The 15225-nt window shown below is 53.7% G+C and overlaps 1 protein-coding gene across 1 annotated transcript; it reads left to right on the forward strand.

Annotated features, from left to right (window-relative positions):
* The first annotated feature begins 37 nt into the window (after positions 1–37).
* Positions 38–14760, forward strand: si:dkey-88l16.3 (low-density lipoprotein receptor-related protein 1B). The gene is made up of 35 exons (XM_067250249.1): positions 38–43; positions 324–504; positions 891–1010; positions 1153–1278; positions 1648–1870; positions 2382–2550; positions 2737–2959; positions 3298–3516; positions 3634–3942; positions 4071–4289; positions 4650–4898; positions 5350–5430; positions 5639–5905; positions 5989–6204; positions 6988–7259; positions 7841–7919; positions 8174–8386; positions 8491–8667; positions 8752–8967; positions 9150–9379; positions 9519–9648; positions 9783–9976; positions 10070–10256; positions 10356–10571; positions 10646–10829; positions 10978–11179; positions 11261–11425; positions 11549–11767; positions 11882–12455; positions 12539–12664; positions 12867–12974; positions 13506–13742; positions 13901–14201; positions 14435–14570; positions 14665–14760. The coding sequence occupies exons 1-35, from the start codon at positions 38–40 to the stop codon at positions 14722–14724; spliced, it is 6834 nt and encodes a 2277-aa protein (XP_067106350.1). The 3' UTR covers positions 14725–14760.
* The last annotated feature ends 465 nt before the right edge of the window (positions 14761–15225 follow it).

Below are 15225 nucleotides of genomic sequence, written 5' to 3' on the forward strand. Positions count from 1 at the left end.
GATGGCAGTGTGATGATGGATCGTGCGTGCCTCCGGAATGGAGGTGTGACGGGGATGGAGACTGTTTGGACGGCTCGGATGAGATGAACTGCGGTGGGTTTCGGTGGCAGTTTTTCTTCACATTACGATGTCATCCGAAGGTTCTCTGATAGAAAACGTGTGGATTTGCAATCCATTTTGGTTTTCAATACAGATTCATGAAGGATATATCTATTGTAGATTTGTCTGCCTTTTTCTCCTTGTCCCCAGAGTGTCTGCACGGACAGTTTTTTTGCGCGGGCTCTCGGGTGTGTGTGAGTGAGTCAGCGCGGTGTGATGGTCAGCAACAGTGTGCCGACGGTTCCGATGAGTTGAACTGCACCGTCAGTCTGGCCAAGCACCAACACCAGGAGCCAGGGTGTCTAGAAGGAGACTGGACCTGCAAGAACAAGATATGCATCCCCAAGGAGCTCAGCTGTAACGGGGCCAACGACTGCATGGACAATTCTGACGAAACGGACTGTGGTGAGCGCTGGGGTAATCTACAGGTTTGGGGGTCTTCTTTGTGAGCCGGGAAACATCTAAAACATGCAGGGCAGGGGGAGGACCGGGATTGAGAACCACTTGCTTTAGACATGGATCAAATACAATTGTTTGTGCAGGAAGCTGTGGCCGGGCTAGTCTGCGTTGTCCTGGAGGGCTGTGTTACTCCACTCAGGAGAAGTGTGACGGCAAGGTCCAGTGTTCTGATGGCAGCGATGAACCTTCAACTTGTGGTAAAACGGACTCACATTTCATCCAGACAACTTCTATTCTGCATAAAAAAACCTAAATGATCTCTGCCTGTGGCTCAGCTTGTCTTCCCCGTAAATCAGTCCTGTGGTTGACCTGTGTTTGTGGTCCTTATGCAGGCCGAAGCTGCTCCATGTCTAACGGAGGCTGCAGCCACAGGTGTGTACCCCAGACCTGGGGAACCCTGTGCGTCTGCCCCCCCGGCTGGAAGCTGTCTGCCAACGGATCCGTCTGCCTGGGTAGCCTCAACTTGGACCACAATTATAAATATATATATTTTTAAGACATACAAATAGTGTTTATTGAGCCCTGAAACTTCTCTTCCACCCTCCAACTCGTCTTCCATGTCTTGTTTACCGGTACCTGTTCTCCCTGGCTCAGATGTGGACGAGTGTTCCCAGGCCTACGGTCCCTGCAGCCACAGCTGTGTGAACACTGAGGGCTCGTACTACTGCCACTGCAGAGATGGCTTCCAGCAGCAGGGCAACACAAACTGCCTCCCCACAGGTGACTCTGCCTGACTCAAGTCTAACTCAAGTCTAACCCTGAGGCCTTACAGCCTCAGGGTTGTTGCTTATTAACCTGACTGTTAGTCTGACCACTTTACGGCCCAGAACGCAAGCTAGTCCTGTTTTAGCACAGGTGACTTGAACTTTGGGAATATAACCCTGCCTCAGTCAACCTGCTTCTGTATCTTATAGTAACCAGGAGGGAACTAGCATTTTGACACTAACCAGATGGACTACAGCAATACATCTTGTTCTAGCCTAGCTACCTGCCTGGAGCACAGTATTCCCCAAGTTAAAGATTTCCCCGTCAGCAGCAGGCTAGATTTTTTTCTTATGCCTGAATGTAGACATCCCTCCCTCTCCCCAGGTGCAGATCCCATGCTGCTGACTGAGCTGAAAGGCACCTTGGGTCTTATCAACCTGAAGACACTGCAGTTTAAGGTGGTGCATAGCATGAGTGCTGACCCGATAACCCTGGCCTACGACCTGACCCGGAGGAGCCTCTATTGGGCTGACGACCAGGGCAACATCTACAAGCAAGGCAGCGTCCTATACAGCAGTCAGTTACCAATCCTGCTTGTAGCGTCCAGGCAAGGTGGTTTGGGATCACATGGCATTTCTCTGTATAATGGTAGATTTTATAGTAAAGGCTCATTGTGTTCACGTGGTTTCAAAAAGGGGATTGAGACAACATGCATGAAACACGTAAGTCACTTGATTATTGCTTCAGTTTGACGCTCATCGGAGAGGTAACTGTGATGTGTATGGCTTTACCCCTTACATTCCTTAGCTTTCATTGTTTGGTAGTTACTGCACACAAGTCATTTTCTTTCAAGGTCAAACTGGAATCAAAAGTCTGGCATGTGATTGGCTATCTGGTCAACTGTACTGGACCAATCAAAAGTCCAAGTCCATCATACTCGGGGCACCTGATGGGAGTGGCTTTGCGACCATTCTCTCCAAGAATGTTGAGCCACTGGATCTGGTGCTTCTACCTAGTGAGAGGTAGAGTCCTGATTCTGTTCACTCCTGGACAGGCTGCTGGTGTCTTCACCTATCCTCCCTGAAGTCCTCACGTTTTCTTATGCCCCCCCCCCCCAGCTGGATGTTCTGGGTGGACCAGGGACCAGGTGAGCGGTTGACCCTGGAGCGTGCTGCGCTGGATGGGTCCAGCAGGATCTCCCTGGCGGTGCTGACTGGCCAGGCTCCACGGGGTCTGGCTCTGGACGTGGCTGCTCGCAAGCTCTACTGGATCAGCGACTTCAAGAAGGCAAGTGTGGCATCAACAATCCCTGACTGAAATAAAATGAATAATAATAATAATTAAAAAAAGACCAATATTTAAGAATAAACTAGTGGTGTTGCGTACAAGTCGTGGTCATCACTGCGGCCTAGGTCTGCTAACGGGTTGTAACGCAAGTGGGGCATGGCTGATCCTCCTCTTCCTCCCCCACAGTCCATCGAGACTGTGCAGGTCGACGGGAGCAGGCGTTACACGCTCCGAGACTTCTTCAGCCGTGGCCAGGCATCGGGCCTGGGGGCCTTTGCAGGCTGGCTCTACTGGGCAGACGAGAAGGGGCTGTGGAGGTCCCCCCAGGACCAACCCAAACAGAAGAGCTTCCTGCAAAGGGCGCCTCTGGCCACCCTGCTGATCTACCACCATCTGCAGCAGCCCAGTGGTAGGTGACCTGAACTGCACTTCCAACTGAAAATGCTGTCCTCCCAAGCACCCCTTGGTCTTGGCCACTTCTTATTGGTGGAGGGTACATCTGTCCTTATAGCATGTTGGTATGGCTTTGTGTTTTGGGATCCAGGCCGCTCTGTGTGTGGGAGAACACCTTGCCAGCTGTGTCTTCCCTCCCAGGCCAACCCCACTGGCTTCACCTGCATGTGTTCTGATGAGAAACTCCTGCTGCCAGAAGGAACCTGTGATTGTATGTTCTAGAACATGTCCTCTGAATTCCATACTTCTGCTTTAGAGTATAGATTCTGCAACATTCTCTGTACTGTCTCCCAGATCCTAGGTTTGTCTATGGCACATCCAGCCGCGTCTACGTCCTCGAGTTTAGAGGCACAGAGACGGTGAAAACGTTGATGTTCTCGACAGACCAGGACCTCCAGTCCTTTGACATAGACTGGTATCGGGGCTGGCTGTACTGGGCCAACAGTACCGGACACGTCAAACGTTTCAGCCTCACTGTGGACCAGACTGAAGAAGTCCCAACATTACAACCAGGTATTAACTTTACACCTCACCATCTCGACATGCTATTGGAAATGATGCGGCTTCCCAGAGGGTTTTGTGTATTTTGTCTGAGGATCAATCCCACGCTGTGCCCTCTCCTTCCTCCAGCTTGTACAGTCAGGGTGGACCAGACAACTGGGAACGTCTTTTGGTTGTCATGCGACCAGCTCTGCATAGGGTTCACCCCCGTCTTCCTGAGCAAACCTCGGGAACTGTACCAAGCAGAAAGTGATGTCAGGGACATGTTTGTGGATTGGCTGAGGGGTGTGTTGTACTGGTTAGAGAAGGGCCATGTCAGTACCATGAAGCTCACTGGAGGAGCCACCACAGAAGTGATGAAGATGGGATATGGAGTCATTGGCAGCATGGCCCTGGACTTGAGGGCCAATAGTTTCCTGTGGAACTCTCAGGGGGAAGGTCAGTAGAGCGTAACTGTCCAATGGTGAAACTGTTTGCAAATAAGGATTACACAATCCCATATTTGATCCATTGTGGTGTGAAATGTTCTTGTAATAGAGCTCTTGGTGGCTTGTTTCCTCCTCCAGGCTTGACCTCTTTGAGCCTGGTCCAAGGGAAAGCTCACCTGGCAGGGAGCAGGTGGAACACTTTAGGTTCCATCATGGCAGCCCTGGAACCCTTCATGGTGTCCTATTCTAAAGACAACATCACTCTGTGGAACCGGAAAGACGCCCGAAGAGTGTTGGATGTTTCCGTCGGCAGTGGGGTCATTGGAGTGGTCGCTTCAATGAAGAAGATACAGAAAGGTCGAGTTCACTGCTGAGGAGGGTCGTGGGGCTCATTCAATGGTTCCATCGTTGTCATGGTAACCAGTTTGTTGGTGTCTTTGTTGCTTTATTTTTTTTTTTTTCTCAGTTGCCCCGACCAACCCACCATGCAGGAGTCCTTCAGTGACGTGTCCTGGTTCTTCACTCTGCATCTCCCAGACTCAGCTGTGTGACGGACGGAGCGACTGTCCTGATGGACACGATGAGGAGGACTGTGTCACATCTTGCCCCAACAGATGTGTGATGCGCTACCAAGTTGAACAATGATTGTAGACATGCACTAGGTCTTCACATGCCTCTAACAAGAGTTTTGTGCCATTTTCTTTATGTCTCTCCCAGCTGACTTCCGCTGTAAGGACCGCAGGAAGTGTGTGGCCAGGATCCTGGTGTGTGATGGACGCTCTCATTGCCATGATGGTTCAGACGAGGTGGGATGCCCCACCATCGCCGCCCCGACCTCCAAGGCAGCGGCCCAGCGGTGCCGACTAGGCGCCAAGCAGTGCCTGGATGGGAGGGGCTGCGTTCTGCACAGCCATGTGTGTGATGGGGAGAAAGACTGTCAGGACGGCTCAGACGAGCAGGGCTGTGGTGAGAAGCTTGTTTCACCTGGTGGACGTTTTGAATGATTGGTTAACTTGCTGCTACTTCATTCAATGGGTCATCGACAAGGATAATTTGCCCTCAGAACTTTAGTTAGAGCAATCATTCGTAAACTCTTTACTTACAGATGGGAAGGAAAGTTGTTTGGTAGAAATACACCACTTTAGCTTGGTATCTGTCCCCTGTACCCTTAGCTTTTTCTGCTAACATTGCCTTCCAAAACCTTGGGGCTGCAACAGCACTGGAGGGGCTTCCAGAACTTGGAGGAAGTTACATAAACATGGACAAATTACATTTGTTGACAAAACATTTAAATGTTTAAACTTTCAAGACTTCAGTAATAACTTTTCTATAAAACTTGTGAGAATATAGCTGTTGTGGTTTTAAGTATTAAGATGGCCTCTTCACAGATTCCATCAACAGATCTCCACCTACACAGACACCATCTCCATCGACTCCGCCTCCACCCCCCCAGTCAAGCCAGCCTCCTCCGACCATTCCTCCCTGCAGGAGTCCTTCAGTGATGTGTCCTGGTTCTTCACTCTGCATCTCCCAGACCCAGCTGTGTGACCGACGGAGGGACTGTCCTGATGGATACGATGAGGAGAACTGTGTCACATCTTGTTCCAAGAAATGTGTGATGCCCTAAAGTTGAACTATGATTGGACAAATCCACTTGCACAATACATGCCTCCTAATGTTTTGTGGCACTTTCTTTGTCTATGCAGCCGACTTCCGCTGTAAGGACCGCAGGAAGTGTGTGGCCAGGATCCTGGTGTGTGATGGACGCTCTCATTGCCATGATGGTTCAGACGAGGTGGGATGCCCCACCATCGCCGCCCCGACCTCCAAGGCAGCGGCCCAGCGGTGCCGACTAGGCGCCAAGCAGTGCCTGGATGGGAGGGGCTGCGTTCTGCACAGCCATGTGTGTGATGGGGAGAAAGACTGTCAGGACGGCTCAGATGAGCAGGGCTGTGAGCTGAAATGCAAACCAGGTCAGAAAGTGGCCTCCTCCCATGTCCGGGCTGCAGGTATCAGTATTCAGCTATTGACTCCCTCGTGCCATGTTGCCCCACAGGTGAGTTCCAGTGTTCCCATGGCAACAGGTGCCTCCCCCAGCAGCAGGTGTGTGATGGTACGCCCCAGTGCCGGGACCGGTCTGATGAGCAGGACTGCTGGAAGCCCTCCAAGAGCTGCAGCCATCGCTGTGACAATCGGACCAGATGTCTCCCTCAGCATTTCCTGTGTGACGGAGAGGAGGACTGTCGGGATGGCTCAGACGAGCAGGGTTGTGGTGAGAAGCTTGAGCTACGTCTGGTGGATGTTTTGAATAATTATTGCTCCATTATTTAAAAGATGCAAAGTTAAATAGCTTTCTGAACTTGAGCCAGAGCAAAGATCTTTTGACTTTCCGACCCATATTTAGGGGAAGTTGAGATTTGAGTTGTAGAAATGCACTGCTATAGATCGGTATCTCAAAAGCTGGGATACACATTACTGGCTTCTCTCCCCTTTATCCATTTGTGATCCAGTGGTTTTGGAAGGCAATGTGAAGGGCTTCCGGAAGACAAAAACATTTTTAATCAATTTCACACCTTCAAGACTTTAATGACTTGGTGCCCATTGTATGACAACTTATGAAAACCCAATTCTAAGTCCCAAGTTGGGCTTGTCTGGCCTCCTCTCTCCTCAGATTCCATCAACACATCTCCTAATGTTCCTATGATCTACATGACGACAACTACTCCATATACACAGTCACCATCTCAATCTACTGACTCTACTCCGCCTCCACCCCCCCAGTCCAGCCAGCCTCCTCCTCCTCCGACCATTCCTCCCTGCAGGAGTCCCTCAGTGATGTGTCCTGGTTCTTCACTCTGCATCTCCCAGACTCAGCTGTGTGACGGACGGAGGGACTGTCCTGATGGATACGATGAGGAGGACTGTGTCACATCTTGTTCTGAGAAATGTGTGATTCCCTAAAGTTGAACTGATTGGACAAATCCACTAGCTCAATACATGCCTCTAATAATTACTTGTTTTGTGGCACTTTCTGGAACTTTCTATGTCTATGCAGCCGACTTCCACTGTAAGGACCGCAGGAAGTGTGTGGCCAGGATCCTGGTGTGTGATGGACGCTCTCATTGCCATGATGGTTCAGACGAGGTGGGATGCCCCACCATCGCCGCCCCGACCTCCAAGGCAGCGGCCCAGCGGTGCCGACTAGGCGCCAAGCAGTGCCTGGATGGGAGGGGCTGCGTTCTGCACAGCCATGTGTGTGATGGGGAGAAAGACTGTCAGGACGGCTCAGACGAGCAGGGCTGTGGTGAGAAGCTTGAGCTGCATCTGGTGGACGTTTTGAACAATGATTGAAATTTTTGAAGAGAAAGTCAAATTGCTTTCTCAACTTAAGCTAGAGCGAAAGATCTTTTTACTTTGCAACCCATATAGGTGAAGTTGACATTTTGAGTTGTAGAAATGCACTGCTATGGCTCGGTATCTCAAAAGCTGGGTGACGCATTATGGCATTATACACATGGCTTCTCTCCCCTTTATCCATTTCTGATCCAGTGGTTTTGGAAGGCAATGTGAAGGGCTTCGGGAGGACAAATATTATTTGTAATCAATTTCACACCTTCAAGACTAATGACTTTTGGTGCCCATTGTATGACAACTTATGAAAACCCAATTCTAAGTCCCAAGTTGGGCTTGTCTGGCCTCCTCTCTCCTCAGAGTCCATCAACACATCTCCTAATGTTCCTATGATCTACATGACGACAACTACTCCATATACACAGTCACCATCTCAATCTACTGACTCTACTCCGCCTCCACCCCCCCAGTCCAGCCAGCCTCCTCCTCCTCCGACCATTCCTCCCTGCAGGAGTCCTTCAGTGACGTGTCCTGGTTCTTCACTCTGTATCTCCCAGACTCAGCTGTGTGACCGACAGAGGGACTGTCCTGATGGATACGATGAGGAGGACTGTGTGGATGCTTGTAAAGACCCAGGTAACTACATCCTGTCTCTCGTATTCTCGCGCTGTCTGTCTGTGCTGGACACACCTTTACACCAAGGGGGTATGGCATCAGAGGACAGACGAGGACATTGTATTTCTGAGCGAGCAAGACTTGTTTCCTAAATGACAAGGAATTGGAAAACAAGCAGTTAAACTTTTCCAAAGGAATATAAGTAGGAAGCTGAGCCAAAGCAGACTTCAGTTATTGCTGCATCCAACTGCCTTTTATTTTGTTTTATCTTACAGGTGACTTCCTGTGCAAGGACAGGAGGAAGTGTGTGTCAAGGTTGGAAGTGTGCGACGGGCGTGCCCACTGCGCAGACGGCTCGGATGAGCGCGAGTGCCCGTCCTTGCCGCCATGCGTGCTGCGCTGTGACCGGGAAGAAGTCTGCCTCAGCCAGAAACAAATCTGCGACGGCAAGACGGACTGCAGGGACGGTGCAGACGAGAGAAGCTGCTGTGAGTCCCTGCCCCTAAGCGGGGCCACACTGAGCGCCGGGAGACCTTTTTTGTGGAACTGGGCGGCTGTACAAACTCTAACGTGTGTGTGTGTGTCTCTCCAGCCTCCAACAGTGCAGCCAACCCCAGGGCAGTGGCTCCGGTCCCGGTTAAGTGCAGACTGGGTTCGCTCCTCTGCAGTGACCAGAGGCAGTGTGTGCTCTACGGTCATGTGTGTGACGGAGAAGCAGACTGCCGGGATGGCTCAGACGAGCTGGGATGTGCCATCCATTGCAAAACGGGTCAGTGTTCACACACACACACACACACGCACCATCTCCCATGTACAACCTCTGACTAGTCTCCTTACCTGACCCAACACCCAGGTGAGTTCCAGTGTTCCCACGGCAACAGGTGCCTCCCCCAGCAGCAGGTGTGTGATGGTACGCCCCAGTGCCGCGACCGGTCTGATGAGCAGGACTGCTGGAAGCTCTCCAAGGGCTGCAGCCATCGTTGTGACAACCGGACCCGATGCATCCCTGACAGTTTCCTGTGTGACGGAGAGAGGGACTGTCTGGACGGGTCGGATGAGGGAGTCTGTGGTAGGACTGTGTAGTCTTGGGACCGGACTAGACCAGCTGAGGCTGTGCTACTGTTACTACATCACAACCACTTTTTTCCTACCTGCTCTTACCCACCCGCTCCAACTGCTCTAACATCCCCCCCCCCCCCCCCCCCCTGCCTTTCATTTTGTCTTCTTATTCGTCTCCACTCCCTCCACCAGCAACCACTCAGTGTGGCGCTTCAGAGTTCCGTTGCAGCAGTGGCCAGTGCGTGTCCGGTGCGCTGCGCTGCGACAGCCACGCGGACTGCAGGGACCACTCTGACGAGGCGGGCTGCGCCAAGCCTCCACGCTGCCCCCCTGAGCTGCGCTGCCCACGCAGCCACGAGTGCCTGTTGAAGGACTGGCTCTGTGACGGAGAGGAGGACTGCCTCGATGGCTCCGACGAGAAGGTGACGCGGGAAGGGGGAGGTTGATCAAAGGGGGTGGAGCAGGTTTGGATGGGGGGCTTTTTTTGGGGGGGTTTAACCACGTCACTGGACTCGCTCCACCTGCTCGTTATGTCTCTGACGAGGCCCGCCCCGTCTCCAGAACTGCAAGGCCGCTCCTCTGAAGTGTGGGCGGTACCAGTGGGCGTGCGCCTCGAGGCAGCAGTGTGTACCCGCCAGCTGGAGGTGTGACGGAGGGATGGACTGTCATGACGGCAGCGACGAGAAAGGATGTGAGGGCCCCCGAGAACACGCACGCACGTCTATCAGCAACTTGAAGCTGCTACGCTCTACCGAGACTCCTCCCGAGTCTACGTCTGTTAGTCCCGTCTCCTGACCCCCGTGTGTGTGTGTGTGCGCGCTTTAGGCGGACGCCCCAAGTGTGCGTCCCAGCTTTTCCAGTGCAGTAGTGAGGAGTGTGTGGACCCCAGCCTGGTGTGTAACCAGATCACCAACTGTCCAGATGGGTCTGACGAGGGCCCGGGCTGCGTCCTCCAGAACTGCACCAGCCCCGCAGCCCCTCCCTGTGAACACAGCTGCATCAGCACCCCCCATGGACCGGTCGGTAGAAAAAACCAAACATCAGTATTGTCAGGTTAACCCCCCTCCCGCAACCCACCACCACCGTCTCCTCCACCTCCTCTTGCTCTGCAGAGATGCGGCTGCGCGTCAGGCTTCCAACTGCGGCCCAGCGGCGTGTTCTGTGAAGACGCGGATGAGTGTAGCCTCCAGCATGGGGCGCTCTGCAGCCACACCTGCCTCAACACCCGCGGCTCCTACCTCTGCCAGTGTCACCCTGGATACCTGCTGGAGCTCGACGGACACACCTGCAAGAGCCCAGGTATGCGTGTACATGCGAGCACCTGCAAGAAGCTGCAGAATGCATTAAAAACCGCTTGCGCTGTTGTCACGTGTGAAATGTGCGTTTCCGCTGTGTTAGTGGAGCCGGTGTTGCTGGCATGCGTCACGTCTGAGCTGCTGCTGCTGGGTGTGCGGAGCGCCAGCCTCAGGGTGCTCACCTCCTCCAGCAGACCCGTCTTCTCCCTGGACTACCACTGGGGGCGCCAGAGGGCCTACTGGCTCAGCCTGGAGCAGGAGAGCATCCTCTGGGCCTCCCTGGACCTCCACAGCCCTGCTCGGGGGACCTTGCTTAAAGGTTTGGTGATTGGTTCGGGGGGTGGTGGGAGTGGGTTCTAGGACTGGAATGATCTTTCATGGCTGTGTGTTCAGGTGTGAAATCTGACTGCCTGGTGGTGGACTGGGTTGGGGAGAACCTGTACTGGCTGGACGGGGAGGAGGGCCAGGTTCTGGCTGCCCACCTGGGCCGGGATCTGCTGAGGCCTCAGGACTGCATCGTGGTTCTGGACGAGGACCTGGATCAGCCATGCTCACTGGTCCTGCTGCCGCAGAAGGGGTATGGCTGCCTTGGCACACCCCTGAGCCCAAATAACCAGGCCGTGTAGAGCGCTACTGCTGAAGGAGGGTGGGGTGGAATGTAGTCTATTGTCTCTGGGAAGTGCTATTCCATTTCTCCTCTCTCTTTTCCTCCTCCCTTTCTCCAGGATGATGTTCTGGTCGGAAATTGGCAGCGAGCCCCAGATTGAGCGTTCAGGGATGGACGGTTCCGAGCGCGTGGTTGTGGTCAGTCGTGGGCTGAGCTGGCCGGTCAGTTTGGCCGTGGACCATCTGGCCCACAGGATCTACTGGACCGATGAGAAGCTGCGCTGCCTGGGCTCAGCCGGCCTGGACGGAGAGGACCTCAAGGTGAGAAGCTCCCACAAGCAGTTAGTCACTCACCCGACACGTGACGGGGATGACGACCTGATGGTTAAACCTGTCACACAGCTGCTCCAGCTCTCGGAGACCTCCAGCCCCTTCGCAGTGTCCGTGTTCAACGACCGCGTCTACTGGTCTGACACCAAGAGAAGGACCATCCAGACGGCGCACAAGAGAACCGGAAAGAACCGCAGAGTTCTTCTCAAGAGACCCGGCCAGCCGTTCGGACTCAAGGCGAGTCTGGACAGCAGTGGGAGGAACCGATCCCCGTTACTCAGATCGACTTTGTGAGCACTGCTAACGGGTCTCTTGTAGAGATGGTGGTAATGGTTCATGACCCTTCTCCCCGTTCTGTAGGTGGTCCACCCCCAGGCCCAGGTCAACGTGTCCAGCCCCTGTGGCAGGGTGAAGTGCTCCCACCTGTGTCTGCTGGCCCCAGGGGAAGCTCCAGGCTCGGGGCCCAGGGCTGTGTGTCGCTGCCCAGCAGGACTGCTCCTCTCTGAGGATGGTGTCACCTGTGCCCCCCCTGTAGACTCCACCTTCCTGCTGCTGCTCTCCCCCACCACCATCACCCAGGCAGGCACCGACGTTCTGCCTTTCCCTCTCTCTCTCCGTCAATCCCATTGGTCTACCCGTATCTCTCCAATCGGATCTTTTAACATGCAAACTTTGAATCCCACGCTCTCCCAGATCTTCCTGCGCAGCATGCGTGGCGGGTTGGGGCTGAAGCAGTGGCCAGACCACCGCGTCCTGCCCATGCCGGGCGTGAACGAGGCGTCCGCCCTGGACGTGTCGCTCCGGGAACGCGGCGTCTACCTGGCCGACTCCGCCCAGGGCTCCGTGGTCCTCATGGCCCTGAGCAAGGCGGGCCTGGCCCCGGCGCCGGGCGGCCCCGTGCTGGCCCTGCAGGACGAGTATGTGACGGCGCTGGCTCTGGACTGGGTCACCCTCAACCTCTACTGGAGCAGCAGCAGGCAGCCGCACGTCCACGTCACGGCCACCCGGGGCCGCTACACCAGGACTCTGGTGCAGGTGTCGCTGGAGGAGACCAGCGCCATCGCCCTGCATCCCGCCACTGGCCGACTTTGCTTCACCTCTCTGGGCAGAGGGGAGGGCAAGGTGGGGGAGGCGGCCGGCGGTATGGCTCAGCTGCAGTGCGCCAACATGGATGGTGGATACGAGGCCATGCTCTGGAGGAAGTCTGTGACACCGACGTCGCTGGTGTTCTCTAACAAGGGCACCCATCTGTACTGGGCAGACCTTGGTGAGTGGTCCTTTCCTCTGACCTGTCGGACATTGTGTCTTTCTGTAAGGGCTTGGATCATCTGACCTGTGGTCTGTCTACAGGGGCTGGGGTTATCGGCTCAGTTGCAGTGGATGGATCAGACTACAGGCAGTACAAGACTGGTCCTGGCATTCTGATGTCCTTCACACGCACTGAAAACATGCTGCTCTGGCTTACCATGGACAACGGTACACACACAAACGCACACATGCCAATTTCTCGTACCCGTAAACTCTCTTTGCAATAAACGGGGTTCTGATTCTGACAGGCACTGAGCTTACCATACCACCAGATGGCAGTGTAGAGACATTAGTCTGTCACTACCGGCCTTACCCAAACATTTCCCCAAAGGTGTTTAGTCTGTGTACATTAACCCATGTGTTCCTGCAGATATAACCAGGCTGTGGTTCAGTGATGGCGGCCAGCCTAAGAAGCTGTGGTTTGAGGTCCAGACCAACGTGGTGTCCCTCCGGGCCTACAGCAAGACCAGCCAGAGGGGTAGGGCTGGGAGAGGGAGAGGGAGAGGTAGGGTGTAGAGTAACGTGTCCAGTGTGTCTGTCGAGGCCCAGCAGGGCCCTGGAGAGAGGCGTGTGAATAGCAGCAGGTGTTGTGATCCAGCCCTGTGGGATGGGGACTTGAGGGGGCTGCAGAGCTGTGAAGGCCTCGTTTGTCCTTGTTCTCGGCTCCATTCAGGCCTCGGTTTTCAGAGCTGAACTAAAACGTCTCTTCATTCCACACCTCGGTCACCTGGAGCCAGGCTAGTCAGGCAAACGCACACAATGAACACAACTGATACCGGCTTTGCAAGACGAGAGGCGGTGTTGGTTACAAAAATAGTTTGCAAATGGCTGCTCTTGCGACACCATACTGGATGAAGCTCATTCTTGTCATGTCACAGTTGGTGGGGCATGTGAAAAAATTGTTTCTAGGTGACAAGTTAATAGTCAAATACATTGTTTGTATTTGAACTTTAACTCCTGAATCTGCCCCATGGCACTACTCAACCAATCATGACTCCTTTCGTCCAAGGAACCAATAGCTGCTCCGAGAAGAACGGAAACTGCAGCCAGCTGTGCCTAGCCAACCCATGGGGGAGAAGATGCAAGTGTGGCCATGGTTACCACCCTGTGAATGACACTGCTTGTAGCCCCACCCCCGAGTGCCCGCAAGGCTTTAGAGCATGCTGGGACAGCAGTAACTGCTTTCCTGATGCCAGATTCTGCGACGGTGTTTTTGACTGCCCGGACCTATCGGATGAGCAGGAATGTGAGTTGGTTCATCAGCCCATTCTCATTGTGATGTCTTTGACTTAATTCCTCATGCTAAACAGGCTTCAGGTTCATTTGTATTGATGCTACATTATATAATGTCATGTTGGCTCCCGCTCCGTTTTTCAACCGGATTCAACACACCTCCCCCTTCAGGTTCCTATGGTAACGCGGCAGCCAAACCTAAAGATGGTAACCCTGCCTCCGCGTCTCCCCCGCTCGAGGATGGGGCGGCACAGGTGAGGAAGAACAGCCTGTCATGTGACCAGCAGCGCTGCGGCGGCCACGGGACGTGTGTGACGGCCGACGGAGTCGAGAATTGCCAGTGCATGCTGGGATATAAGGGCGCCTTCTGCCAGGAGGGTGAGGGGTCTGGGGGGAGCAAGGCCCCCTTGGTCCTGGGGCTGCTAACCCTGCTGGCTGTACTGGTCATCGCTGGCCTGGTCTTCAGGAGGAGGTACACACACTGGCATGGGATTGAGGTCTTGGGGTGGTTACAAACATATCCCTCACCCTACATTTCTTCTAGACAGACTTCTCTTTTGTGTTGTGTTCAAACCTCAAACATTTATATTCTATACCTGTCCTAAAAAGAGGTTAGCCCTGCATCACACACATGGGGTGCACACAAACACAATGGAGTACCTTGTTTAAGTGGACCTGTTTCATGACCAAGGGGTGCGTTTGTAGGCGAGCCATGGCAGCAGACAGGGGTGGAGGTGCGGAGAAGGAAACCCTGATGACCAACATGGAGGGGCGTGCGGTGTACTTTGAGTCCTTCACTAACGACCTCTACGACCCCTCAGACTCCGACCCTGACGACAAGGTAACCGGGGGTTCATGGGGGGGGGGGGGGGGGGGTCACTAAGCAACCGTAATGTTGTTTTGGGTTCTAATCCTGGGTTTCTCTCTCGTCCCAGGTGCTGGTGTCTTCTGCTGATGGCGTGTCTCACCAGGAAGAACCTCTACCTGCTTCGTAACGCCTCCCTGTGCTCAGTTCTCCTGTTAAATAAAGCATCAACCTGATACCTGACTGTTTCTATTCTCTAACATGGATGTCTCATGTTTGATGCATAATTGTGTTGTGGGCTCCTTTTTAGGTGCCATGTCAACTCGCCTCTTCCTGATCCTTGTAAACAAGATTTAGTTCCTGTTAAACTTGTAGCCTGCCTGTGTTTTGCATAAACCTTCCTTACTGCCCTGTTCTGTACACAGGGTAGCATGTGTTGGGGACCAACAATCTGGTATTCTGTACCCCCCCCCCCCCCCCCCCCCCAGTCTCACAGTACAGATCTCATTACCTTCCACCTAAGACAAGGCTTGAGGCTTCTCCTACTACTCAGAACACTGGAAACAGGCATGTCTGGTCTTGCTGGACAATGATGTTTTGAGAAATTCTGTGTGTCTTGTGACTCAGCGCAGGTAGAGATTAAGAGAGAGGGTTGGATAACACACCGAGGGCTTGGCCTCTACTTTTGTTC

The sequence above is a fragment of the Osmerus mordax genome, chromosome 14 (genome assembly GCF_038355195.1).
Source record: "Osmerus mordax isolate fOsmMor3 chromosome 14, fOsmMor3.pri, whole genome shotgun sequence".
Lineage (NCBI taxonomy): Eukaryota > Metazoa > Chordata > Actinopteri > Osmeriformes > Osmeridae > Osmerus > Osmerus mordax.